The 26478-nt window shown below is 36.2% G+C and overlaps 1 protein-coding gene across 6 annotated transcripts; it reads left to right on the forward strand.

Annotated features, from left to right (window-relative positions):
- The first annotated feature begins 1198 nt into the window (after positions 1-1198).
- mtm1 (myotubularin 1) lies at positions 1199-26035 on the forward strand. Of its 6 annotated transcripts, none has more exons than XM_067401645.1 (15): positions 1199-1281; positions 4418-4506; positions 7565-7637; positions 9730-9824; positions 12969-13079; positions 13426-13527; positions 13730-13813; positions 14028-14177; positions 14921-15106; positions 15554-15739; positions 15818-16021; positions 17618-17710; positions 18322-18435; positions 21700-21876; positions 22590-26035. In XM_067401645.1, exons 2-15 carry the CDS (start codon positions 4444-4446, stop codon positions 22770-22772), a joined length of 1821 nt encoding a protein of 606 aa, XP_067257746.1. In that variant the 5' UTR covers positions 1199-1281; positions 4418-4443; the 3' UTR covers positions 22773-26035. The 6 variants fall into 6 exon arrangements, with proteins under 6 accessions (XP_067257746.1, XP_067257747.1, XP_067257745.1 ...); XM_067401646.1 differs by having other exon boundaries at positions 1221-1281; positions 4421-4506; XM_067401644.1 differs by lacking the exon at positions 1199-1281 and adding an exon at positions 1425-1586.
- The last annotated feature ends 443 nt before the right edge of the window (positions 26036-26478 follow it).

Raw genomic sequence — 26478 nt, forward strand, 5'->3', positions numbered from 1 at the left:
ATAGATAGATAGATAGATAGATAGATAGATAGATAGATAGATAGATAGATAGATAGATGAAGTTTGCATATATATACAAACACGTACATATGTGTGTATACTATATATGTATGCCTTCACAGCTATGGATAGATAGATAGATAGATAGATAGATAGATAGATAGATAGATAGATAGATAGATAGATAGATAGATAGATAGATAGATAGATAGATAGATAGATAGATAGATATATAGATAGATAGATAGATAGATAGATAGATAGATAGATAGATAATGAAGTTTGCATATATATACAAACACGTACTTATGTGTGTATCTATGCTTTCATAGCTATGAAGCTATAGATAGATAGATATATTTAGTTTGATAGATAGATAGATAGATAGATAGATAGATAGATAGATAGATAGATAGATAGATAGATAGATAGATAGATAGATAGATAGATAGATAGATAGATAGATAGATAGATAGATAGATAGATAGATGAAGTTTGCATATATATACAAACACGTACATATGTGTGTATACTATATGTATGCCTTCACAGCTATGAAGCTATGGATAGATAGATAGATAGATAGATAGATAGATAGATAGATAGATAGATAGATAGATAGATAGATAGATAGATAGATAGATAGATAGATAGATAGATAGATAGATAGATAGATAGATAGATAGATAGATAGATAGATAGATCTGTGAACTTTTCCCTCAATTTTACCCAAAAACAGGCATTGAAAACTGTAATTACATGAAATGTTGTTGTTGTTGTTTTTAATAATTTTAAATTAAAAATAAGTTTAAATAACATTAATTACTATAATTTTGTTTTGCTTTTACGCTCTATAGATCCCGGACTTATGTTATGTACAGACTAGTGATTATCAGGCAAATTCAAATAATTAAAAAAATGTTCAAACCAATATAAAGACAGAGGAATATTTAATATTATTAACATTTAGAGTAAAAACATAATATTTCATAAATACATTTTGTGTAACGAAATAATCAGCTATAGAATGATGTTTGCATTGGTGTTTCTTCAATGTTTAAAATCAATATTTACAATATTTAAAAATCGTCATGGGAATGCCCCTCTTATTTTACCGCCCTTATCAAAAATACAACTCCCTAAATTCCTTGCAGTAGGCTGTATGATTTGACAAGTAGCCAATGAGCGCCGTGACCGCTGTCACGTGACTCGGGCTGAGCGCTTCCTGCGGCGGTGCAAAACAGACTGGCGATCCGAGGAACGGAGAATTGCAGTTTCTGGGTAAGTAAACACATTTGCAAACCCAAGATTGCTCGGGTTGCACGTTATGACTTTTCGGCGCGGGTCTGGTCTGTATTTAGGGCTTCTTGGGGCGGACTCCGGGGTAAATGTAGCACTTGAGAGCGGTCGTAGAGATAGGCCCGAGCTATTTCCTGGTCACAGTCCTGTGTTGGAATACATTCACAGTGGAAGTGCTCATTCGGAAGCGCTAGAAGTTATAAAAGTGGACTTTTTAGACACTAGCGAACCTTGTTTCGATGTGTATGTCCTTATCTTTCATTGTTTGACGCTATGAATGGAAGTGGGTATGTATACATATGGGCCATATTAATACTGATCATAATTTTCCATCACATCATCACACAAGTTAGTGAAAGTGTGTAGCTTCTTGTGTCATGAATGATCCGGGCATGAAACGCCTCAGGCTGAGAGTTTGTTAGTAGTAACGTTACGTGAAACCGCTTAGGGCAGATTGTTTTCATTATCTCTTGTCTCCAAGTTAAAATGTATAGGTTACTTGCCTTTTGTGTACGACTTTAAGGCTATGGGATTTTGTGTTATTGTGTGTACTGAGTATTGAAGTGCCGGTAGAGTTATAACACCAGGAATGAAGGCTGTAAATGTGCCCCGTCATGTCAGAGACACAATATCTCTGTCATCGTTATAAATAACTCTCTCTCTCTCTCCTCAGACTGGGGCTGTAATCATTTACATCTCTATCTCTGACCGCTAACCTCATGTGTCATGCCATTAGGTGCCTATTTGAACTTCTGAGCTTTATATTTCCCCCACTAATGACTCTGAGATCTGGACTTGTTGTGTTTTCTACATCACAGTTCATTACAAATGTGTATAAATATAGCCCAAATAGTGACTTCGGGCTCTAAGGGCCGGATGTGGTCTGCAGACATTGTTGAAGGGTGTTTGGTGTCAATATTAAAAAGTTTGTGGCATGATCGTGTTGTTGGGTTGCTTTTATAAAACATAAAGTTTTTTGTTTTGTTTAAATATATAATATATATTTATATTAATATAACTTACGTTTCAGATAAAAAAATTGACAGTTTAAAGAATTTATGTCCAAAGGATAATGGTTCAAAATGTTATCTGTCACTCAGAGCATCACTTGACAGGATATTCCTTCTGCGGTGAATTAATCGCTAAATTTAATGCTGTTGATTGACCGTGTGTTTCATGTTTTCTCTCGTTTCCACTTTCTGCAAAAAATATATATAGATGACTGTAGAAACGGCAACTGCGCTTCTTGAGAGCGTCAACGTTCATAGAAAATACCAGGTTTGAATGAGGAGTCAGTCAGTGCTGGAAGACCTATGACCAGCTTCACTTTCCAACCATATTCCCATTCTCTCTCCCTTTTCTTTGCTGCCTGTCATACTGCTTTATTATTTTAAGTCAGAAAGTCTATGCAAAGCTCAACAATACAGATGGAGTCAGTTCCCATGGTTCCCATGGTTGCAATATAACTTTTAATATCTAACCTATTATTTCTTTTGTAAAGAAAGCTTTGTGCTTAATTCGTGTTGTAATATTCATGTAAAACAGCATTCACATACAAAAAAACCAATGGTGTTGTGAATTAAGGGAATTTAATTGTTACCATGGTAAAGTTGGCTTACACACACTACTGTTCAAAAGTTTAGGGTCGGTAGATTTGTTTTTGAAAGAAAAACAACTCTTATTCTTTTAGCTTAAATTATTCTTAGCTATGTTACAAAATATTTCTTTCAATAAATGTTGTTCTTTTGAACTTTAATGTTCATCAAAGAATTGTATTATGTTTTCCACAAAAATATTAAGCACACAACTTTTTTTCAATATAAGAAATGTTTTTTGACCATCAAATCAGCATATTAGACTGATTTTTGAAGGATCATGTGATACTGAAGACTGGACTAATGATGCTGAAAATTCAGCTTTGCCATCACAGGAATGAATTACATTTTTAAATATATTAAAATAGAGAACAGTTATTTTACATTGTAATATTATTTCACAATATTACTGTTTCTACTGTATTTCTGCTCAAATAAATACAGTCTTGGTGAGCATAAGAGACTTCTTTAAAAAATCTTACCTACACAAACCTAGTAAAGATATCAAAATTGTGAGAATTAAGCGCTGTATACCATTGTTGTCCAGCAAAAACATGTTTATGAATTTGTTATGGAGTTTCATTAGAGCTATGTAATTTCCAGTTATAATTAAATAACCTAATATAAAAAAATAATAGTGGGTCAATGACATGACATGCATATTTTCTTTTAAAATAAATTTAATAAATTCATCACGTATATCACTTTATTTTATAAAACTTATTTAGTTTGAATTCATTTTTAGTACATTTAAATAATACATAGTATTTTATGTTTTGTTATCCTAGACCCCCAAAATGTCAGGTGGTGCAACTGTCCGAACAAGAAAACTATTTAAAATGGTGTCTTAATAGTAAATTAAAAACTAAATACTATGGCATCATTTTAGGTTTGAAACCTTTTAAATAAACACATTTTATAAATATCAGTCGTTTTAAAGCTGTTGAGATCATTTAAAAACTTTTGTCCAATAATTTGTATATTCTCAAAATGTCAGGGTGGCACAATTGCAGACATGGCTCGTTTATTAGGAATTGACAAGGTAATAACAGTAAACATGATAATGCATAATTCAGAGGACCACAACTGATCCTTGTGGCAGAGGTAAAAACTGCTAATTTCAAGTATGGGTAGGTTGGTACACTTTCCATGTCAGGTGGAACAACTACAGTATATGCATACAACTATTTGGTTGTACCACCTGACAAAAAAAAAAGTCAAAAAATGAATTTCAACGCTTGGAAATGTTATTTAACAACTGAAACTTGTTTAAACACATTGTTCATGACTCAAAAATATGCATTACATCAGTTTTGAAAATATTTTTTTAGAAAACTCCTTTTTTAAGCCTTATTTGTCAGTGAACCTAATTTAAAATATACTTATATACAATATATTTATATACATCTGAACTTTGAAAAGAGTCAAATATTTTTTTGTGATGAGTGTAGAGTAAATGTAGACAGTCCTTAGTCCTTATTGTTGAGCTGAAAGAAAAATGACATGTCTCTTGTGTCGTTCAGTAGCGGTGGAAGAAGCAAACCCAGTGATGGCCTCGGCTCCTATAGCACCTTACAACTCCAGTCCTCTGGGGAACAGCTCCAGCCAAAACGTGAGTGAAGCCTGTGTGAAAATGTGCTATAATTGTGCTGTCCTCATGTCTTTTGACAGTAACAGATTGTTTCTCATTTTTTTCCCCTTTGCTTTACAAACTACATTATCATTCTGTAAGTCTGCAATGCTGTTGTAGGAGGGTTAGACTTCTGCATGAATAAATAATACACTTCACTGGTATCAATAGAGCTGCCCTTTGCTCTGCTTTCCTATAGTATTAAGCAACCATATAGATGCTATAGAGAGAGATAGACGCTGCCTTATTCTTTTTATTTACATCACTCATTTTACATTTGAGGTCTTATACATATAAACATATACACATATAATATACAAATATACATATAGAACTAAATTAAATACGATTTGAAATATAAAAAAATATTTTGTAACATACATGTGTGTTTATTTTAGCACTTCTATCAGTGAAACAACACACTACAGCCTATAAAACATTGAAGTAAATACCAGTCAATAATGGTAACCTAAACAATATAAGTTAAATACAATATTACATAAAAAAAATATATTTCCACACAAATATCAATGCATCATCATGTATAGCCAACCGCTCTTCACTTTTTTTACACACACTGCTCCGGGTGTGTGTCCATGGTTTGCTGTGTGTGTGTGTGTGTCTGTGTGATCACTACTCACTGCTTCTAAAATGTGTGCACTAACTTAGATGGGGTAAATGCAGAGAACAAATTCCAGTTATGTTTTACTTGGCCTTCACGTTATGTCACATTAAGTGGGTCGTGGGACACGAGCTGGACAGAGACCATCGCTTGTCTAATATGCTGTCTTCATGTGCTACTGGAATTATCATAAATACAAGTTTCCTAGTTAAAATTGGACATGAACGCCCTCTCAAGTTCTATTTACCTCTGCTAAGCTTGGGGGTAATTTTGATGCCCAAGTTTCCGATTTGGCATGCCATAATCTTTAAACACAGCTGAGGGGAGAGTGATTGCTGCTGTGACTGGTGTTCTTTATTAGTTTACAGCTATATCGCCTTGTCTTGTCGTTAAAAGTAGTGCATATTTACATAAATGAATAGTAATTTGAAGCATATTGTATGTTTTATACAATGCAAAAATTCAAAATAGCCTATACTTGACTGAAATCCCACAGTTTTTAGCTAGCTGACTAGATAGATTGCACAGTGAATGTTTATATTATCAATGAATATAAGTTTCAGCTTTAATAAGATTTTCCCAATACATAGGCAAGAATAAACCTGGTGTCCCTGCGTGATTCTTGTTTTTTCCGACAACAAAGCACTTGAATGCAACAAGTTTGAAACTTCAGAAGTAGGAAATAGGAGTGAAGATTTGGGAAACGAAACAAGAGATTCCATGTCCAGTGGAATAACTCCTGGAATGTTGTTAAATTTGTGGAAAATCGGGAGACCAGGTCGCAAACCGCAAATACAAAGCCTTAAAATACTAAACCAATAAAATTTATGGGCTCATGCACCTCGCTCCTTAGGCACGGATCCAGATGTTTCTATTGTTGCGATGTAACATTTAATTGCTAACCTGTTATTTATTTTGTAAACAAAGCTTGCTTTGTGCTTCATTTGTGTCATAATATTCAAGTAAAACAGCATTCATGTACAAAAAAATGTATTTTGGCTTGTTGCTACAGTGGGGCGGTTGTCAAGTTGACCAGCACAGCATAAATATATGTAAAAACCAAAGTGTAATTCAAATGGGAACTTGTATTAGTGGTTTAAACAAAATATATTGTTTATATAGGGGAGAACGTCCCTCCCTACATGAACACATACATATGCAGAGTGTCTGGCTTGGCACATGTAACCTCTCTGGGCAGAGGGGATTCCAGGCAGACAGGGAGTTGGCACGTCGCTGGGGCTTGAGCCAGGAGACTGCTGCTCCATACATATGTTAGTGGAGCTGTAACACCTGGCAGGTGATAGGCAGCAGAACCAGAGTCTGTTTTTTCAGGGTCCCTGAGGACAGCTAGAGAGATTTTGTACAAAGGACCATCCATCTGTCTCTGTGATTTGCCTCTGTTTGTCTTTCTTTCTTTCTTTCTTTCTTTCTTTCTTTCTTTCTTTCTTTCTTTCTTTCTTTCTTTCTTTCTTTCTTTCTTTCTTTCTTTCTTTCTTTCTTTCTTTCTTCCTTCCTTCCTTCCTTCCTTCCTTCCTTCCTTCCTTCCTTCCTTCCTTCCTTCCTTCCTTCCTTCCTTCCTTCCTTCCTTCCTTCCTTCCTTCCTTCCTTCCTTCCTTCCTTAATATTCAGAAATGACTATAACTAAGCCATTTGGGCTTGATTTCCCAGAAGACTGAGAACAACTGCAGACGAATGTTGCAGAAAATACACACTGTACCTTTAAAATGTCTTTTAACAGTGTTTCTTTTAATCCTCTTACTAGTTGGCAGTTTTATCTCTCTCCCTTCCTCGTCTGTCCTCTCTGTTTACCCAACTACCTCTTATTTGTGTGAAGCAGGTTAGTTTCCCAGCTAGGATCACTGTGTGTGTGTGTTTTGGTTGCTCCATTTGTCATCTCGAGAACACAGGCTAGACCATTACCCAGAAGCCCTTGCTTCAATCTGCCCACAGGGTTGCGACGTGCAAAACACTGAACAGCAGCAAAAGGCCGACAGAATAAACGACTACACGCAGCGAATGGCACTCTTAGCTCGCATTCCAGTTCACTAACCTTCAACTGGCAGCAGGAAAATAGCCCAGGGAAAGACAATCTGGATCCCTGATCTCGCACACACACAGAGCATCAGACTGGTGTTCACAGACAGAGGGTGAAAGAGGACAGTGTCCTCTTACTCTTTATTTTCCTCTCTTCACTACTTCCTCTTCCATTACTTCCTGTCACTTTCAGAATTTTTTTCTCAGTAGCTATTTTTTCCTCTTGTCAGATGCCACTGAGTACAGTTCGGTCTTCTCAGACCAGTAGTTTTATTATTATTGTGAGTAGTGTAGAAGCAGTTGTGATCATCCTTATATGAGGGCATTTGTGTATGTGTGAGGGATGCACTCGTGTCAACCCAATGTTCCTGCATGTGTTGACAGGCGTCCAGAGAGAGCCTGAAGATGGAGCCGCTGGCAGATGTTGCCGTGCTGCCGGGAGAAGAGCGAGTGATTGGTGAGTGAGAGTGTGTGTGTTTGTGGGCTCTTATTGAATAAGAATGAATCTGATATATAAGCCTTTTGGTCATCTTTGTGTATCTTAAAATGCACTATTTTAATATTGGCCCTTGTGTAATAGTAACTTGCCAGTCCTAATACTCTCAATTCAGTATGGCTGTTTAAGTAGTATTTTTTTTTTTATATATAGTAAAGTTATTACATTACATGCAAATGCAAATTTGACTCTCATTGTAAAGCCTAAAGTATACTTCAGTTTTGATGTGAATGCTTATTGTATGTGTATAGCCGAAGGCATTGCCTTTCGATGTATACTCCGTTTAGTATCATCTTTTCATCCAGTGTCTGCACTATTTCTCCTAAAGTTATGTTCATTAAAAAATGTCTTTGCACCCGTTTAAGCTGGAGTTGCGAGTTGCGAACTCATCAATGTTGGCGTCTGTGTTATTGACGTCTCAAAAAATTGTTGTTCTGTCTCTTCTGTTTTTATTTTAACTGTAAAACCATAGCTCAGGGCAGTTTTGCCACCTCGTGTAGAAACTAATTCGTGAAGAAAAAAAAATTCATGATGCATGTGTGAGCCGAGCGTACAGACTGAGTATATGCGGTTAGAAACCTATTATGCTGATGATGAAATTCGAAATTCATCATATTCACTGTACGCATATACTAGTGTATGTGTAAAAACTGAAGTATGCTTTGGCCTTAAAGGGTTAGTTCACCCAAAAATGAAAATTATGTCATTAATGACTCACCCTCATGTCGTTCCAAACCCGTAAGACCTCCGTTCATCTTCGGAACACAGTTTAAGATATTTTAGATTTAGTCTGAGAGCTTTCTGTCCCTCCATTGAAAATGTATGTACAGTATACTGTCCATGTCCAGAAAGGTAATAAAAACATCAAAGTAGTCCATGTGACATCAGTGGGTTAGTTAGAAGTTTTTGAAGCATCGGAAATACATTTTGGTCCAAAAATAACAAAAACTACGACTTTATTCAGCATTGTCTTCTCTTCCGGGTCTGTTGTCAATCCGCGTTCACAACTCCGCTTCTTCTTCTTTTTCTTTCCTGTTTTACGGCGGTTGGCATCCAGCTTATTGGTGCATTACCGCCCCCTTCTGCTCCGGAGTGTGGTTCACGACTCCGCAGTGACGCTGCTGATGTAAGACGCTGCTGGCGTGTTATCCGATGCGCCCGAGCTTCGTTTACAGTTTGAGGGAGACGCACGCTGTATTCAAGCTATTCTACATTGTATTTTGGTATTGCTATATTTTTTTTAAATGGTGCCTAAGTGTGCATGTCTCGGATATCCTAATCGCCAAAAACAACCACGGCTACGTAAAAGTGCATTACCAATGCCGACAGATGAAAGGATTCAATGGAATCAATTCAATGGAAAGGATTCTGGAAGAGAATACAATGCTGAATAAAGTTATAGTTTTTGTTATTTTTGGACCAAAATGTATTTTTGATGCTTCAACAAATTCTAACTAACCCACTGATGTCACATGGACTACTTTGATGATGTTTTTATTACCTTTCTGGACACGGACAGTACAACATGAGGGTGAGTCAATAATGACATAATTTTCATTTTTGGATGAACTAACCCTTTAACTCACTTTAGAGCCCTCCCCCCTCCCAAAAAAAAAAAAAAAAAAGTAATGGGGACACCGTTTTTCATTTGGGCGCCATCCATTGCTTCACACCCCAGACCAGTAGGTGGCGGAAATGTTCACCTACTGCTTCTGCTGTTTTATGGTGGTTGGCAAACCAACATTTTGGCAAGAATGCAGCATCACACAGTTGTATTTACTAGCAATAGATAATTGGATTAAAGTACTAGGCTGGTCATGTGATTTCAAAATGGCAGCCCCAATGAGGACCACTCTTTTGTTATACAGCTTTACCTTAACCACTGATATTACTGTCTGCATCTCATGCGAGTTTATAGCGTTTTGATAAATATATTTGTCGAAAGTACTATTCATTTCTTACGTACTTAAATTTAATTGTTTCACTTTAAGTAAGATTTTATGCAATTAAAATGTTGAGCTTTTTGTTTGTCCCACTCTATTTTACTCTTCAGATAAAGACATCATCTATATCTGCCCCTTTAATGCTGCAGTCAAAGGAAAGGTGTCCATCACCAACTACAGACTCTACTTCAAGAACACTGACTCAGTAAGAGAAACTTTAATTTTTCAACACATTAGTTTTCCAAGTGTTCAGGCACAGTTATTCTGAGGCCATGCCGGGTGCTCTTCTGTTTAAAACCAGCTCATTCATTTCCTTCTGTCTTTCAGTTTTTCCTCCTCATTTTGTCCTTTAAAGGCTGGTTTCCATTGTTTATTTTGAATTAAATTTTAGTGTCCACCTTTAGTTATAGCACACATCTATTAGTCTGTGTTACCAGAGAAAAGAGTGGGATATGAGAGGACTGGAAGGAGGGATTGCGTATCACATCATATCAGAGAAAGGCTTTCATCATGTTTCTGGCTCAGACCTTGTTTGGCACATGGTAGTGGGCACCTGCAACCCTGTTTTGTGGATGTTTTGACCGTTGCTAGGGGTCTGATGCCATGATCTGTCAGCTTGGAAAAGTGAGGGCAAGGAAAAAGTTGGTGGTACACAAAAAGTTTGAAATTTCATATAGTGCTTAACCAATATATGATTATTATATAGATTTCAAATTTTTCATACAGCACACAGTGAGAATGACATGAATATGACATATTGAGCAATTAGATATAGAGCAACATAGTTTGAAATCAAAGGTTTAAAGTTTGTCTCCAGTGAAGCTGAACACTTCTGTCAGCATTCAGTTCACACGGACTGACTGCCACATACAGAGTAACACGTTCATACAGGTTACAAATGCGCACTTCACAAGATCTCACAGCTGGATTCAACTAAGTCTGCAAGGTTTGTGAAATTACATGTTTATTAGATATTGAAAGATTTGATTGTCTGTCAATAATAACAAAAAAGCAAACACCATGATACTTTTTGTATACAGTTTACTTTCTTTGTTTAACAGTTCTTTCTATTAATGTATTGGAACTCTTAAACGGAGACCATAACTAATGTGTTCTCAGTGCCATCAAAATAAAAATCCTGCTCCCAACACATCAGCCAAACAGAAAATCTTATCGGCCGATAGATCAGTCAACCACTAATTTCATACAAGTGTTGATATAAGAATGCACACTTAACAGATGGATTTTTGAAATCTCACCAGTTTCATGTTTAAGACTGATGGCACAGTGTCAAACACAGTCCTTTTCCACCAGAATAGCTCTTGTTCTGGATCCAGAGCCTGATCTCGGCCGCGAACTGGCTGCGTATTTCCACAGACTGTCCTCTTTCAGGAATGAACGGTAGCGTAGCGCTGCTCTTGCCTGTTGTTTACCTGACTATAAACAGTCTAAAATCAAACAGTGTCCGTCCCAGTGTTTGTACAGCCAGTGCGACACTTGTGTTTTAGTCAGCACGGGACTATCATATGTCCTTTTTGGCGATATTGAAACCGAAACGTTCTCTGGCACACTGGGTCATAGACAGCAGCAGCATTTCTCCATTGTCTCCAGCTCCCTGACTCAGTTCAAGACCCGCAAGTTCTGGCCCGGAACCTCCTTTTCTGCGGTGGAAATGCGTGGAAAGAGCACCTTCAGTTGATACTGTAATGATATCATATTGGCAAAACAGATTTGGCAAGTGCTCCAGTGCGTATTTGTGTTTGCACTCTTGAGGACGTCATATGTTTGTATTTACAATATGCTTTTGCATGCTTACGAATCGTCTCATTAACAAAGAAAGTGCAGACATGATGTAAGTTAGATTTATTGTGCAGTGTAGACAACTTTATTGAATAAGTGACAGCTTTTTAGTCATAATAAAGGGAGCGTTCTATACAGGTGCTGGTCATATAATTGGAATATTGTGAAAAAGTTTTTTTTTTTTATTGTAAATTATTTTTTAAAAATGAAACTTTCATATATTCTAGATTCCCTACATGTAAAGTAAAACATTTCATAAGTTGTTTTTTTAAATTCTGATGATTAGAGCGTACAGCTCATGAAAGTCCAAAATCCAGTATCTCAAAATATTAGAATATTTCCTAAGAAAAATCAAAAAATGTATTTTCAAAACAGAAAAGTTCAAGTTCTTTAAAGTATGTTCATTTGTACACTCAATACTTGGTTGGCAGCACATATTACAGCAAATGACTTGCTCCTAGCTCAAATTACAGCATCAGTGAAGTGTGGCATGGAAGTGATCAGTAATATCATGGTCAGCAAACCACTTGGAAGTGGTGACTCTTGATGCGCTGACTCCGGCTTCATTTGGCTCATTGTGAAGCTCTCCCAAGTGTTTGAATTGGCTTTACAATTTTTTTAAACAGTATTCTTTTTGACAGTATTCTCAAGCTTGTGGTCATCCCTGTTGCTTGAGCACCTTTGCCTACCCAATTTCTTCCTTCTTGTCAACTTTGCATTTAATATGCTTTGATACATCACTCTGTAAACAGCCACCACATTCAGTAATGACCATCTGTGATTTACTCTCTTTGTGGAGGGTGTCAATGATTGTCTCCTGGACCATTGCCAAGTCAGCAGTCTTCCCCATTAGTGTTTTTTCAAAGAACAAGAGATACCCGGAATTTATACTGTAGGGATGGTCATTTAATGAAACTCAAATGAAAATATTCTAATATTTTGAGATACTGGATTTTGGACTTTCATGAGCTGTATGCTCTAATCAACAAATTAAAAAAAAAAAAAAAAAAAAAAAAAACTTTTGAAATGTTTCATTTTTTTTTTAATAATTTAAAATAAAAAAATGAACTTTTTCACGATATTCTAATTATATGACCAGCACCTGTATATAATCCATTGAATAAAAGTTTCATTCTTCATGCTGCTAAAAGAAATTTGTGACAGTGATAACCATAGCATGGGACAAAAATATGACTTCAAAATAGATACACATTAAGCAATGTAAATGAAGACTAAGAGATTAATATTTGATATTTTTTCTATCAAAATATTTTTGAAATTCTATTCTAGTTATTTGTAAAAGTTATCACTTGTAAATAATCTTAAATGTCTCATTGTAGCTTGCTACTCTTGTTATGGTGGAGTCGTTGCTTACAAATTACATCTGCACTTTACTAGAGCACCGTAACTAATTTCAGAAGCACCATTAGTGATTTGAGTCTGGGCCTGGTGTGTTTGGAATGGAAAGCATTATTTATAGGTGTTTATAGTGCATACATATGTGTAAGATTGTTGATATTTTGACCTCCCTGTCACTTCCTGTCTTAAGGAGACACCAGTTACCCTGAACGTGCCCTTAGGTGTCATAAGCCGCGTAGAGAAGATGGGCGGAGCCACCAGTCGAGGAGAGAACTCCTATGGGTTAGAAATCACCTGCAAGGTATTGCTCACACAAGGCCGAAGAAATTCATAACAGCTAATGTTAAAGGGAGCATTTAAAATGTTTTAGGTTTATTACAACTTTTAAACACTACTGCTTAAAAGTTTGGGGTCAGTAAGATTTTTTTTCTAATGTTAAAAAAGATTAATATAGTTAAAAGTAAATGCTGTTCTTTTGAACGTTGTATTTATCAAAGAATCCTGAGAAAAAAAAAGTATCACAGTTTCCACAAAAATATTACAATGAATATGAAATGTGATTGGGTTGCCTAGAGCAGAACAAGCATCCCCTTTTTGGAAGTATGACATTTGATGTTCTCAAATTATTTTGCGTGCGTGTTTATCAGGACATGAGGAACCTGCGATTTGCTCTGAAGCAAGAAGGCCACAGTCGAAGAGACATCTTTGAGATTCTTTTCAAATATGCTTTCCCACTGTCTCATGGAATGGTCAGTGTTTAACTTAATTCTCAAATGCTACTTTTCACACTCATTCAAAAGGATTTGAAACAACATTAATCTTTGCAATTTATACAGTGCTTTTAAATGTTGTCAACATTTCAGCATTTCACAACTGGCTTTCATCAGTAGCCGAACGTATGAAATAGTGGTTTAACTGACTCTTTCGCTTTTGTTTCTTTGACTCTCGCAGCAGCTCTTTGCCTTTCTGAGTCAGGAAAAGTATGAGGAGAATGGCTGGAACGTTTATGAGCCAATGGAAGAGTACAGGAGGCAGGTGAGGACCAGATGCCAGGACTTGTGCTGGTCTAGAAAGGGTCATGCTGCCCTTGTTCATTCTGCTCACACTCCCCATTTACTTACAGTTGATATAATATAATATAATATAGTTATATGCTATAATCTGTTAATGTAATTGCATAAGACAATGCATAGTTCAAAATCTACTTTTATTAAAGATTATGTGTTGTTGTTTTTGTTCTGTTTGTCAGGGTCTACCCAATAGTGAGTGGAGGGTCACTTTCATCAATAAGAACTACGAGCTGTGTGACACTTATCCCACAATTCTTGTTGTTCCATACAAGGCCACAGAGGAAGATCTTAGAAGAGTCTCTACCTTCCGCTCCCGCTGCCGCATTCCGGTGAGCTCTTTTACAGATGAGCAGTGTGAAAGGTCAGAATAATGGTGGGATTTTGGTGGAAGATCAATTCAAGCTTCTGTTGCATAAGGAAAAGGCTGTGTAATGGAAAAATGTGGAGAATCCCATTTTCAGATTTTTGCACATAAGAAAGCAATGCTTTTCAGATTTATATAATAATACATTTACCTTCATGTATGTACTGCGATATATGGTTGGATATTTATATACATCTTATATTTTATATACATCTGATAGTCATAGATAGGTGCACCAATATTACAATTCTGGCTGATACAGTAAGCCAATAATTTCATGTTATGGCTGATAACCAATTAATGGCCAATATTAAAATTCTATGCTATTTTTTCTAAGTAAAAAAATTATTCAATCAGTCATTTTCAATGCTAAAAGTGAATTTACACATTATAACATGTACATCTGCTAAAGATAAACAGTATTACATGACACCAAAGGTAAACTAAATGTAAAAATTGCGAAATTAGCATACAAATTAAATATGGACAATATATATATATATCCAATATTGACAGATACCACTAAGTAAAATGTTTAATTTTGGCAAATAACCAATATGGTACAGAGACATTTTGTGCATCCCTAGATGTTTTTAAAACTTTCTTTCTTTTTTCTTATCTTCGACCTTTTTAGAAATTCGTACAATTTTTTATTATGTTCATTGATGACGACATCTGTGATTATGATGGGTTTCCTTCCACTTTCAGGTGTTGTCGTGGTTCCATAAAGAGAACCATGCTGTGATCATGCGGTGTAGCCAGCCTTTGGTCGGCATGAGCGGCAAGCGCAACAAAGACGATGAACGTTATTTGGACCTCATCCGTGAGGCCAATGGCACTATCAAACTCACCATCTATGATGCCAGGCCTAACGTCAACGCTGTGGCAAACAAGGTTAGATCCCAGAAGGTTACTAATAAATGGGGGTTATTAGCAGACCTAAGATATTCAAATATGATTTTTTTTTTTTACCTCATATCTAACGTATGGCCTTATCCACTGAAGGTATGGGCTGGTTACTGTTTTCCAGTCAGACTTGGACTCTTGGTTTGTATTAAATAGACAAAACGGTGTCCTTGCATGAGTATGTTTTTAGTCTTTGTGTGTTGCCAAACTAATTAAAATCAAAAAGTGGACCCACAGTGGACCGCCACAGAGGTGCTAGAAAGCTTTGCCACACTGAACACCGCTGACAGAGCATTTTGAAATGGCATTATTGATCCAATAATTTCTCTCACACAATGTGTTTAGGTACATGAAATGTGAATGCAAGCGTGCAGAATTCCCTGTTTACGTGATCACGTATCATAACCGTTACACCTCTCAACCTTTACCCTCCAGGCCACGGGTGGGGGTTACGAGGGCGACGATGCATATCAGAACGCTGAGTTGGTCTTTCTAGACATCCATAATATCCATGTCATGAGAGAGTCACTGAAGAAGCTAAAGGACATTGTCTACCCCAATGTGGAGGAGTCACACTGGCTCTCCAGCCTGGAGTCCACCCACTGGCTAGAGCATATTAAGGTTTGTTTTTTCATGCATACCAATGTATTTTATAAAACTTAACATCATCTAATGTAGCTACCTACCTTCCTGTTTTAGTTGGTGTTATCAGGGGCCATCCAAGTGGCTGATAAGGTGTCTTCTGGGAGCTCTGTGGTGGTGCACTGCAGTGATGGCTGGGACCGCACAGCTCAGCTCACCTCTTTGGCCATGCTGATGCTGGACTCTTACTACAGGACTCTCAGGGGCTTCCAGGTGCTGCTGGAGAAGGAATGGATCAGCTTCGGACACAAGTTCGCCTCGGTGAGTCTCAACTGAGTTTACAATAGGGCTGCATGATGTATCACATGATACGAAAAATAACATTGAAACCACGCTTAAACGTTATTCTTAGTGCGATTATGAAATCGCAAAGGCTGCAATTGTTTTTGGGGGTTTTTATGCGCGGCTTGTCATTGAAGTATGGCTCCATCTGAAAGCACTGCGAGTTTGAGTCACTTATAATGTACATTTGAAAAATCAACATGCATCATACATCTTTCCAGACATGAGTAGCATTTATTAACTTGTCCATATTCTTGCCCAACAAAAGACATTTAATAATGTTTTTACTCCAAATTCACTTCAAAACAGCAGTTTGGCATCCTTCTGTGAGATTATGTGGCTTCTTACACAGAATAAGGCAGTCGAGTATTTATTAATCTGTGTGTTTATTAGTCTATTAGATGTTTAATCAATCAAAGCATTTCAATCTTCTGTTTATTCAGATACAGTGATATTATGAATCCATAGGGATTTCCTGGCATGACGCGTGTTAACTACTTCTGTGGCAGGGCATATTTGCATTTTCTGCGCGAGAGGCTTTCAGGTGGAGAAGCATTTACTTCTGATCACAGAGCCGTAGCTGCATATAATTGCAGCCTTTGCCAAATTGCGTGCAATAAAATTTGTGATAAATCGCGATATATCGTGTAGCCCTATTTACAAAGTCTTGCATCTGCAAAATCACATAATTTAGTGATGGAGTTTGAGTTCTATTAGCCATGTTAAAGGAATAGTTCACCCAAAAATGAAAATGCTGTCATTTACTTGCCTTCATGTCATTCCAAACCCGTAAGACTTTCGTTCATCTTCGGTACACAAATGAAGATCTTTTTGATGAAATCTGAGAGCTTTCTGTCCCTCCATAGACTGCCTTCATAACTGGAATTTTGACACTTCATAAAGTTCATAAAGAGATCATAAAACTAATCCATATGAATTGAGTGGTTTAGTCCAAATTTTCTGAAGAGGCTCGGTCGCTTTTTATGATGAACATATTTAATTTAGGCTTTTATTCACATATAAACATTGTTCAGCGAACATAAACAGAAGCTCAACTGAACCTGCTTGACGTGCAAGAACAAACCTTTTCCGAAAGCTCAAACGTGCTGCAAAAACACATGAGAATGAACCTCATTGGTTCTCGCACGTGTCAAGCAAACTTGCTTGAGCTTCTGTTTACCACAACTGATGTGTGAGTTGATGAATGTTTACATGTGAATATAAGCCTAAATTAAATATGTTCATCATAAGTGACCAAGCCTCTTCAGAAGATTTGAACTAAACCACTCAATTCATATGGATTAGATTTATGATCTCTTTATGAACTTTTTGAAGCGTCAAAGTTCCAGTTATGAAGGCAGTCTATTGAGGGACAGAAAGCTCTCAGATTTCCTCAAAAAGATCTTAATTTATGTTCTGAAGATGAACGAAAGTCTTACAGGTTTGGTGAGGATGAGTAATTAATGACAGAATTTTCATTTTTGACCCTTTTAAGTTTTATTTATTTATTTATTTATTTTAACACAAAACAAAATCTATCAGTTGGTACTTACATCATACTTTGTGTGTGTGTAGAGAATCGGCCATGGAGACAAAAACCATGCGGATCAGGACAGGTCACCTATCTTCTTACAATTCATTGACTGCGTGTGGCAAATGACTAAACAGGTATGGATCTAATTGTCTAACCATTTGAACTGTCATGCTGCTGCAAACATGTATAACCATCTTTTTCTTTTCTGGGAAACACAAAAGGAGGTATTTTTCATAATGTCTGAGCTGCTGTTTTCCATCTAATCAACTCACAGCCTCTTATACTTGGAGATAAAATTATGGGCCTATTAAAATGACTAGATTTTAACAATGGTAAATGTGACCGTACCTTTACACATGAGACAGTAATAGTCAGCGTCATTGACATCAAACCTGGTGCAATCCATTTTTATGTGGCATAGTTTTAATATATACAACCTTGAATGAGATTTAAGTAAAAAATTACTTAAATTTCACACAAATCTATTATATGTCATCAGCAGTAGTATTAAGTACTTTTATGGTACTGTTTGCCATTTTTGAAAATCCACAGTCTATTTTCATTCATGGAAAACAGCATCTTAAGTGATGGCTATTTCATTCTAAATATCTCTTTTTGTGTACAGCAACAGAAACCAAACAATACAGATTTGGAATACATGTGTTTTGCAATTCAGAGTTTACAGCTATTTAGAATATAATGTGAGTAAATCTTTTTATCTTTTATCCCTCTCTCACATCTGCAGTTCCCAACAGCGTTTGAGTTTAATGAACGTCTCCTGGTAGTAATCTTGGATCACCTGTACAGCTGCCGCTTTGGCACTTTCCTCTACAACTGTGAGAGTGCCCGTGAAAGCAATGTAAGAAATGACAAACGCACATCACAAACAACTGATATTAGTAAACCACATTTATATACAAGCCCTGAACTTCCCTCTTGATAGTGTTATCTTAAATACTAACCTGACCATAATGTGCATCTGTTGTAGACCTGCACGATTAATCGTTAAAGATCGCAATCTTGATTTAAACACCCACGCAGTCTCATTCCTAAATGACAACAATTCTCCTGTCTATTAAACCTTTGACAAAATCACACCAGAACATTAAAATCTGTGTTGATGCTGCTGCTGACCCAGAGAAAGCTTTTATCATGAAACAGATTCACAAATAGTATTTTCAACCACACTGTATCGTTATTTCTGTTACAGATATTCTTATTATCACAGAAGCACTGGGATAAAAGTTTATAGTTCAGATAAAAATGTTGATGTCAAAGGAAGCAATCAAAATAGAGCAAATCACCTTTTTAAAGTAACTTGGCGCTTCAAATAACGATTGTATCATTCGACAAGTGACTGTTAAAAAACTATATTTGTCACTGAATACTTCATTCAAGAGATTCTTTCAAAAATGCTGATTCATCCAGTATTGAAATAAGTGAAGTGTTCATGAGTCATTGAATCATTAATACAAACCTGAGTTTTTGAAATATTTCAGATTAATTTAACATTTTTAAATAGACTTCAGCAATTAACATTTTATCATAACCTCTAGTAAGTCATGTTATTTTGTTTAGCTGTCTCTTCATAATCGTGGGAGAATTGTGATCTGTTGAAACAAAAAAAAACTGATTCTCAATTCATCCAGAATTGTGGAGCTCTAAACTGTCGTAGACATTTTTACGTATCATACGTTGTGCCAATGAATGATGTACTAGACAATGGTATATTAATATTTGCAAAATACTGTTTAATTGGCCTTGAAGATACAGTAATGTAAGACCACTTGTGAAAATTTTTCCATTTTTGCTTTATATATGAAAAGTGAGTAAAAATGTTAAGAAATTAATACATTTGACTATTTAATTTCATGATTAAAAAAAATCTGATTTAAATTAGATTTTGAACCTCAGTTTTTAGATTTTCAATGTTGAACCTCACTCTGTATTGATCCATCACTGATATGTGCATTGTAGAAATATATTCTAGATCTATTAAATTGTGCTCCACTGTACCTTTCTTTAACTTTATCACACCTTTGTCTTTGAATCTCTAAAATCCCATTTTCTTCACTTCCTATTGAAGGCCACTTGTTATCTGTGGGATATATTGGCATTTGCTTTCTTTCTCTCACATGCACACATTGCCTTTTATTTCTCTCTGCGCTCATTGTGTGAAGTAGAGCATGAGTAAAAGGGATGCTTCACTGACTCTCAGTCGGAGTAGAACGTACTTTGGGGAGATGAAACATTCATTCTGGTGGCCCTCTAGAGCCGTCCACCGCAACAACAATGTTAGGGAGCACAGTTCCACTTTACATCTACTGCTAACCAAAGAATTCAATACCTTACCATCTGTATCATGACTAACATATTTAATTGCTTAACAGCTGATTCATTGTTATCAGTATATTAAAAAACCTGTACTTTGTGTGTGTGTTAAATGTATATGTGTATATACAAACCCGATTCCAAAAAAGTTGGGACACTGTACAAATTGTGAATAAAAAAGGAATGCAGTAATTTACAAATCTCATAAACTTATATTTTATTCACAATAGAATGTAGATAACATATCAAATGTTGAAAGTGAGACATTTTGAAATGTCATGCCAAATATTGGCTCATTTTGGATTTCATGAGAGCTACACATTCCAAAAAAGTTGGGACCGGTAGCAATAAGAGGCCGGAAAAGTTAAATGTACATATAAGGAACAGTTGGAGAACCAATTTGCAACTTATTAGGTCAATTGGCAACATGATTGGGTATAAAAAGAGCCTCTCAGAGTGGCAGTGTCTCTCAGAAGTCAAGATGGGCAGAGGATCACCAATTCCCCCAATGCTGTGGTAAAAAATAGTGGAGCAATATCAGAAAGGAGTTTCTCAGAGAAAATTGCAAAGAATTTGAAGTTATCATCATCTACAGTGCATAATATCATCCAAAGATTCAGAGAATCTGGAACAATCTCTGTGTGTAAGGGTCAAGGCCGGAAAACCATACTGGATGCCCGTGATCTTCGGGCCCTTAGACGGCACTGCATCACATACAGGAATGCTACTGTAATGGAAATCACAACATGGGCTCAGGAATACTTCCAGAAAACATTGTCGGTGAACACAATCCACCGTGCCATTCGCCGTTGCCGGCTAAAACTCTATTGGTCAAAAAAGAAGCCATATCTAAACATGATCCAGAAGCGCAGGCATTTTCTCTGGGCCAAGACTCATTTAAAATGGACCGTGGCAAAGTGGAAAACCGTTCCGTGGTCAGACTAATCAAAATTTTGAAGCTCTTTTTGGAAAACTGGGACGCCATGTCATCCGGACTAAAGAGGACAAGGACAACCCAAGTTGTTATCAGCGCTCAGTTCAGAAGCCTGCATCTCTGATGGTATGGGGTTGCATGAGTGTGTGTGGCATGGGCAGCTTACACATCTGGAAAGGCACCATCAATGCTGAAAGGTACATCCAAGTTCTAGAACAACATATGCTCCCATCCAGACGTTGTCTCTTTCAGGGAAGACCTTGCATTTTCCAACATGACAATGCCAGACCACATAGAAGGATCCGGGTACTGAAATGGCCAGCCCGCAGTCCAGATCTTTCACCCATAGAGAAGATTTGGCGCATCATAAAGAGGAAGATACAACAAAGAAGACCTAAGACAGTTGAGCAACTAGAAGCCTGTATTAGACAAGAATGGGACAACATTCCTATTCCTAAACTTGAGCAACTTGTCTCCTCAATCCCCAGACGTTTGCAGACTGTTATAAAAAGAAGAGGGGATGCCACACAGTGGTAAACATGGCCTTGTCCCAACTTTTTTGAGATGTGTTGATGCCATGAAATTTAAAATCAACTTATTTTTCCCTTAAAATGATACATTTTCTCAGTTTAAACATTTGATATGTCATCTATGTTGTATTCTGAATAAAACATTGAAATTTGAAACTTCCACATCATTGCATTCTGTTTTAATTCACAATTTGTACAGTGTCCAAACTTTTTTGGAATCGGGTTTGTATTATAAATAGAGAAAAATACTTAAGATTCACTTTAAATAATAGTGTTTATTCAAAATACCAACTTTCTGATTTTTCTTTTGTCCGTATTGTTTCACTAGAATGTTCGGATGAAGACGGTGTCTCTGTGGTCTTTGATTAACAGTGACACATCCTTGTATATAAACCCCTTCTACACACCAGAGTCAAGTCGTGTGCTTTACCCTGTAGCCAGCATGCGCCACCTAGAGCTATGGGTGACTTATTACATCCGGTGGAACCCTCGCATACAACACCAGGTATCGACATACATTTCACAATCATGTTGTAGTTTCTTTAGCTTTTGTATGGTAGTAAGCATTATTTAAGATGACTTATTTGGGGTATGTATTTATACAAACCGATCTTGGAAGTGGGAAAAAAGTATGTGCATCTTTTCTTAGTGAGTGTTTTTGCCTCTGGGTGGGATTGAGCATTTGTGCGTGTGCGTGTGTGTGTGTGTGTGCGTGCGTGTGTGTGTGTGCACCCAATTCAGCGGTGCAGAAAATCCTCTCTCCAGTTTAATTACGTCCTGACTGGCACTGTCCTTATCACCACACAAACACACACACATATGGATTCTGTCACAGTGGTTTTGCAGGAGCCACTCCAGCATTGGCATAAATAAGCATTTTGCCACATTAGTCATAACAATGATTAATGCTCTTTACCAGTATACAAATTAAATGCTAGAAAAATAATAGACCAGTGAAAACATACAAATGTAATGTGCACAGACCAAAGAGCCATTTTTGAATATTAAACTGCACATTTTATCATAATTATCCAGCAAATCATAGATTAATACTGAGAACTAGTATTCCAGCATCTTATTAGCATCAAAAATATTTTGTGATGCAGATGTGATTGGTTTTTCCTTATTTGAAGTTGTGTTTCTGCTGCCCTCTGGTGGATTTTCGACACAGATGTCAGTTCACATGTATGAATGTTTGTGTATATTTGTGCCTATCAGCAACAGAGTCCAGTGGAGCAGCGCTACAAGGAGCTACTGGCGTTGAGGGATCAGTACCTGAAGAAACTGGAGGAGCTACAGCTCTCAGACTCCGCCCCATCCTCTACTCACTTGACAAACAGCTCCACCCCCAATGCTGCCACGGCCAATCAGCACATCACACACTTACAGACACCGTTTTGATCACACTCGCAAACTGTTACAGACATTGGACATTTGTATATAGCAATAGTGATAATTATGGTAACACGATTAGTAGTGATGTCGACGATAACGAGTAACAAACCAATTATGCAATAAACCACAGTACGGCCTTCAAAAAAAAGTTAAGCGAAAAGAGAAGCCTTAAAGTGACAGTGCTGTTTTTTCGTGCCGCATACCATGGACGAAAGGGAGTCAAATAGTGCGTGTGTGTATGCCAGAAAACACTGTTTGGAATAGTCAAGTGATTGAAAAGCGATCGAGTTGGACGGACGTATGATTTATGTGTTGCGCCATGTGTGTTATTAGTGTTCTGAAGTGTCTAGATCTGAGTGGAGAACATTTTTGAATGTTGAGCACTGGTAAGATTCTGTTTAAAAGGTTTTCAAAGAGAGCTGGTCTAGTTTACGGAGTTGTAAACTTTAGTCTACATTATGTCCAGTCAATGTGGTATCAAGCAGGGTCTTTAACCTTTGGTAGAGCAATCATTTCATTAGTCAGTATGCTCGGTTTAACTGCTTGACTCAAATGGCTGACCTCATAAGGTAAAGGAAGCAAATATGTTGTCTAAATGTCGTACTTTTTTCTCCACGAATGTCATTCGCTGCTCAGGTGAGTGTACTAAATGGAAGGAAAATGATCTGAAGTGATTAACATTAGTTTGTTGAACAGAACCAGGGTTTTTTAAGTGAGCGACACAGATACCGTTTTGGTGCCTTTACTCATATTTGAGGTTTTCAGGTGTATATTTTATAGAGAAACATTGTTTTTTTTTCTTTATGGCAGCATCAGTGCAGAATGATTTCCATTCACTGTGTGTTTGAGCGACAGGTTGTTTCCTCTCCTGCTTAGGTCTGGGAGTTGAACAATTTTAAGCCCTACATGTTAGTGGCTTTGGGTTATACCCCTAGTTGCCACGGAAAGCAAATATTTTGTATAAAAGCAAATATTCTGATGGAGCTGACAGTATTGCTCCCAACAAGACGTAGCATAGTCTGCAAAGTCTTTTGGGTAGGATAGAATGGCTGGGATATAAAGCTGTGTGTTTGTGCTGTCCCAAATTCAGTCTTTTCTTGAGGAAGAGAGCGGTGACTGACACAGGGGGATAGAGGAGAGTCATTGATAATGCTGCCTCGGAAAAGTGAACTTCTAAAGACTTTGACCTCAATGAGGATATGAAGTTTAATCCATAGCGTGCGAAGAAGACAAAAGTTCAATAAACAAACAAACCATTTGCGGTTGGTTGTTTTTAGGGGGGGAGATAAGACTCTCTATAAAAATAGATAAGATCTATTTTTTATTTTGTACAAGTTCCAGAACTATGTAATTACCTCAAACAAAAACCTATTTTACTGTTGAAAGTTCTATTGTTGTAAAATATAATTATTTTATTTAGTGTAAAATTTGACAGTTTTATAAAAAGGAAAGTAATTAGAAAAAAATGTTTTGGTTGGTTTTGGTAATTGGTAATTGTAGGTAATTTGTTGAACATCCTCATATATATATATATATTTCTTTTCTTTTTTTAATGGGCATTTAGTTTTGCTTTGTAACATTTTAAAGACCTGGAAATGGTCTGATTCCGTAGTAGGGAATTCTTTTGCTCTCAATCCCATTGCTCAGTGCATGAGATTGAAGGAAAGCTGCACTCTGATTTTTTTTTTTTTTTTTTTTTTTTTTCCTGACATTATCTTAAGTTAGATATAATAGTTTAAAGGGATCTATTTGTGTTTTGTATTCCCACATGTATCCTTTATTTGTTGGCCAGCTATTGTTTTGTACATAATGCTGATTAAATTAATTTAAAGAGTTCACATGTAAAAGACTGTATGCTCATTATTGTACCCAGGCATTGTGATTGTATGACATAGCGGGCTGTTTAAAGATTGCTTACAGTGCTATTACACAGTACTTGTGTCGTATAAACCACCCCTTGCTATTAATTTTTTTTCCTGGTGTGACTCTGATGACATTTCAAAAGGTTGTTATTATAGTATGCAATGGAAATGCATACTATAATCACCAAATTAATTATCAAATCTGCCATGGTAATAATATGATCACAGCATAGTTAAAAAGATGGCTTTATAAGAGCTTTATATAAGCTAGTTCTGCCTGAGCTAAAAAGTAAACTTTGATAAGCCTTACATTGATTAATAGTTAATGTCACTTTTCGTAAAAGAATTCAGGCCTTTCCTCAACCTCTCATATATATATATATATTAGTCCAAAAGTTTGGAACCACTAAGATTTTTAATGAAAGTTCAAAAGAACAGCATTTATCTGAAACACAAAGCTTATGTAGCATTATACACTACCGTTCAAAAGTTTGGGGTCAGTAAGAATTTTTATTTTTTATTTTTTTTTTTTAAATAAATGAAAGAAATGAATACTTTTATTCAGCAAGGATGCATTAAATCAATCAAAAGTGGCAGTAAAGACATTTATAATGTTACAAAAGATTAGATTTCAGATAAACACTGTTCTTTTGAACTTTCTATTCATCAAATAATCCTGAAAACAAATATTGTACACAAATATTTTGTACAATTGTACACATTAAATGTTTCTTGAGCAGCAGATCAGCATATTAGAATGATTTCTGAAGGATCATGTGACACTGAAGACTGGAGTAACGATGCTGAAAATTCAGCTTTGCATCACAGGAATAAATTACTTTGTCAAATATATTCAAATAGAAAACAGTTATTTTAAATTGTAATAATATTTCACAATATTACTGTTTTTACTGTATTTTTAATTAAATAAATGTAGCCTTGGTGAGCAGATGAAACTTCTTTTAAAAACATTAAAAATCTTAGTGGTTCCAAACTTTTGGACTGTACTGTATATATATATATATACACTGCCCTCCAAAAGTTTGGGAACACCCCTGGCAAAGTGTTCATTTAGATATCAGCATAAATCCTTATCATTTTCTGGTGCAAATACATTACAGTATCTTGACATTATAGATGAAGACCACCAATAATAATTTTCATTTTGATTGGCATGTATATATTGCCATTGTTATGTAAAGTCAGACATGCCCCTTTGCCAGTTGTGATGCCTGGTTACTGGCTTAAACTCTGCCCAGGTTTGTAAAAGATTTGTGGGTCAGCACACCTTAATAGCTTCAACAATTGATTGCCAATTAAGTTTAGAATACAATGAACCAATCAGAACCCAGTTTAGGTCAGATAGCTGCTAATGGTGGATATTTTGATGAATCGAAAATTTAAGTTTTTTTTCTATGTATAAACTGTTCATATAATAAAATATGTTTTCATAGTTTGTGTTGTCCCTTATCAGTGCAAAATTATCACAAATTAAAAAGGTTTCAAGCCAATATTGTCCAAAACCCCACTTTTCTAGGGCGTTTCCAAACTTTTGGAGGACAGTGCATGTGTATGTGTATGTGTGTGTGTGTGTGTGTGTGTGTATGTATATATATATATTATAAACCGTCTTATCAGTCCAGAATATCTTTGTACAGACAGACAGACCCTTCAGAAATCATTCTAATATGCTGACTTTGAGATGCTGATATATATATAGTTTGTAATATATATTTGTATTGTAATAATTTCACATTTAATCTTCAAATTAATGCAGAAACAACATAAAGACGGTATACTTAATGAACCAATTAGAACCCAGTTTATTTAATGGCATCTTTTTATGGATG

Source organism: Chanodichthys erythropterus, chromosome 11 (assembly GCF_024489055.1).
Source record: "Chanodichthys erythropterus isolate Z2021 chromosome 11, ASM2448905v1, whole genome shotgun sequence".
In the NCBI taxonomy this organism is placed as follows: domain Eukaryota; kingdom Metazoa; phylum Chordata; class Actinopteri; order Cypriniformes; family Xenocyprididae; genus Chanodichthys; species Chanodichthys erythropterus.